Here is a 3,113-nt window from a genome sequence, read left to right on the forward strand (position 1 = left end):
TTAGAGCCAGGAGTATGGGCTCCAGAGTCACTTAGGCTTGGGTTTAAATCTTAGTGTCTTCGTTTACCAGCTCTGGTTGAGCAAGTGACTAAACCAAGTTTCTATGTCTTTGAAATGGGGATAACAATTGTATCAATTTGTTGTGAGGTATAATTGAAATATGGCATATAAAGCATTTACAAGAGTTACATGACTCAGAATAAACACCCGAAACCATGTTAGCAGCTAGTATTATTTTTATTGTTACTAAGAAAATTACATAACAGAATCATGTGGAAATTCTTGGGCAGGAATAAGTAGAGAGGAATGAAAGAGACGAGGAAGAGTCTAGATGATAAAGGGACTGTGTATTACTTCCTGGTGACTTTCAAATTCACCTCTCTTTGCCTTGTGCATGCCTAAATGCACAAAAGTAAGAACTGGGTTGAGAAATAACGAATGACTCTCAAACTCAATGCTGAAAGTTTAAAATTTACGTTAAATTTCAATTAAGTTAGTAAATGTTTACCAAAGGGCTCAAGATAGAGAAAATGGATCCCAAATGGAAGAAAAGATGAACTTGAAATCAGCTGGCTTCAAACAGCAATGAGAGTAGAGAGAGGGGCAGAAGGAAGAGAGAAGAAGAAAAGGAGACATTCACCCAACCATGTAGAGAGTGATTGTTCCCAGTTGTGGCTGGGCACTCACAGGGAGGGCTTCCTGTTGGTATTTATAACAACTTAATTTTAAAACTGAGAAAGAATAAAGACATTTGCATCAAAACATTTTTCTCCTCAGTGTTTTCTGCATAGCAGCCTTTACCTCCTTGTTCCTCAAGCTGTAGATGAAGGGGTTCAGCATGGGGATCACTGTGGTGTAGAACACAGAGGCCACATTCTCCTGGGCCAGGGAACTGGCTGTGGAGGGTTTTAAGTACATGAACGAAACAGACCCATAAAATAACCCCACAGCTGCAAGGTGGGAGCTGCAGGTGCTGAAGGCTTTGGACCTCCCCTCTGTGGTACTGATACGGAGGATGCTGGAGAGGATGAAGGCATAGGAAACAATGACCGTTACACTGGTGACTACAATGTTAAATCCAGCCACAAAGAACACTGTCATCTCAATATCATGGGTGCTAGTGCAGGAGAGCTTCATGAGTGAGAGGACGTCACAGAAGTAATGACTGATGAGGACCTCACAATAGGGCAGTTTTAACATGAAGCCAACTTCAATTGTTGAGCCAATGAGCCCCATGACGTAGACCACAGTCACCATCAGGGAGCAGACGTGATGAGACATGATGATGTTGTAAAGCAAAGGCCTGCAGATGGCGACATAGCGGTCATAGGCCATCACCATCAGCATGTAACTTTCTGCAATGACAAACACAAGGAAGAAGTAGAGCTGTAACATGCACCCGGCATAAGAGATGATATTCTCCTCTGACACAAAGTTCACCAGCATTTTAGGGGTAATGACAGAGGAGTAGCAGAGATCCACAAGTGACAGATTGCTGAGGAAGTAGTACATGGGAGTGTGAAGCTGAGCATTCAGACAAATCAGTGTTATTATACCCAGGTTCCCTATCATGGTGACTGAGTAGATCAGAAGGAAGAGGAGGAAGAGGGGGAGCTGGAGCTCTGGCCGATTTGTTAATCCCTTGAGAATAAATTCTATCACTGTGGAGGCGATTTTCTGCAGCCATTCTCTTTTGTCTGGGAGCCCTGTGGGGATAAAAGAGAAGAGCCTATGAAAGGCTATATATGAGCCTCTCCGATGAGGCCAGTTACCAACCTCTGTTTCTGAGTGAGTGATCTTGAACTCTTTCCTGATTGTTTGTCTCTGTACTCCCTCTAATGTTTTCTAGAATTCAGACAGTGTGGGTGTGATTTAGAGGAAATGAAGGTAAGAAAAAAAGGGCCTCTCCTGGAGCTTTTACCATCTTCATGTTCCTCAAGTACCCCAGAGTTGAGTACTAGTGTGTTTTATTTATAGGTTTGACAAAGAAGCTCTCCCTTGTCATCTAGGCAATCCCAAAATATTACCCATAAAATGAAAACGTGTGGCCACCTTATCTCAAAACCATATAGTGTGGTCTGATAGTTAAAACCCTACCAGTTACTGAGTGACAAATCAATTTCCACATTTGAGAAATAAATGGAATTATAAGATCAATTCTCAAAGTTAAAAAATATATATAATGGAATAATATACATGGAAATATTTTCCAAATATTCAGTTGCTATACAAATGTGAATTTTCATTAGGCATCTGGACTTTGTCCTAATTTTCCACTGAACCTGAGGTTCTAGGGTAGTTATTCTTAGTTTGGGTCACACATAATAGTCACCTGGGGAGCTTTAAAAAATAATGTCAAGTTCCTACATATAGTAATTCTGATTTATTGATTCACGGCATTTTCTGGGCTTTGAGCTCTGTTTCTGGGCAGGTGGTAAAGACAGGGAAGATTTTGTTTTCTTTCATTGTGAGATTTTTTTCCAAATTTTGTGTTTATTCTATAGCTTGAAAAATAGGCATTAGATGCAGTTCATCCTGAGAAAAAATAAAACTACTGAGAAACAAACAGTTCGAGATTGATTGCTGAGAGGACTCAAGAAAAGTTCGGGTTGGATCAGGATTAGGAGTAAGTAGGTAGAAGTAGAATTAGAATATAACGCAATTTACAAATCAAGAGCAAAATGATCTAAGTGAGAAATGGATATTTTACCTCATCCCCCTGTTTGCCTACCTTTAAGTCTTGGTGTCCTTGGTAGTCACTTTAACTGTGGCCACTTTCACTCTTCACATCAAATGTATCCTCTGAATAATCATCGTCTTTCTTATTGCTTCACCATATTTCTTTGCTGTTGATTTTCAAGTTACTACTTATTGTATATCTGTTTTTAGAGTCAACTTATAATCAATGCAGAGAAGATGTGTAGCTGATCGTAGTTATATGCAGATGCCCAAGAGACTCCCTGACAAGAATGTGTGTGTAGCTAAGTCAAAATGGCAGCTTAAAGTTGGTCTTGAGAAGCAACTCCTGTCCCTGGGTGTTGCGTTGTCTTGTGATGATTTTCCTTCATTTGTCCTTTCTACCTAATAAGGCAAAACAAAACAAAACGAAACAG

The 3,113-nt window shown here is 40.1% G+C and overlaps 1 protein-coding gene across 1 annotated transcript; it reads right to left on the bottom strand.

Annotated features, from left to right (window-relative positions):
* Window positions 1–255: 255 nt before the first annotated feature.
* Window positions 256–1,687, bottom strand: OR8A1 (olfactory receptor family 8 subfamily A member 1). Its single transcript, XM_039872831.1, is given in 2 exon segments — window positions 256–1,668; window positions 1,670–1,687. Coding segments are annotated over 2 exon segments (930 nt in total). The 3' UTR covers window positions 256–756.
* Between the last annotated feature and the right edge of the window lie 1,426 nt (window positions 1,688–3,113).

The sequence above is a fragment of the Pteropus medius genome, unplaced genomic scaffold, assembly GCF_902729225.1.
Source record: "Pteropus medius unplaced genomic scaffold, Ma_sr-lr_union100, whole genome shotgun sequence".
Taxonomy (NCBI): Eukaryota; Metazoa; Chordata; class Mammalia; order Chiroptera; family Pteropodidae; genus Pteropus; species Pteropus medius.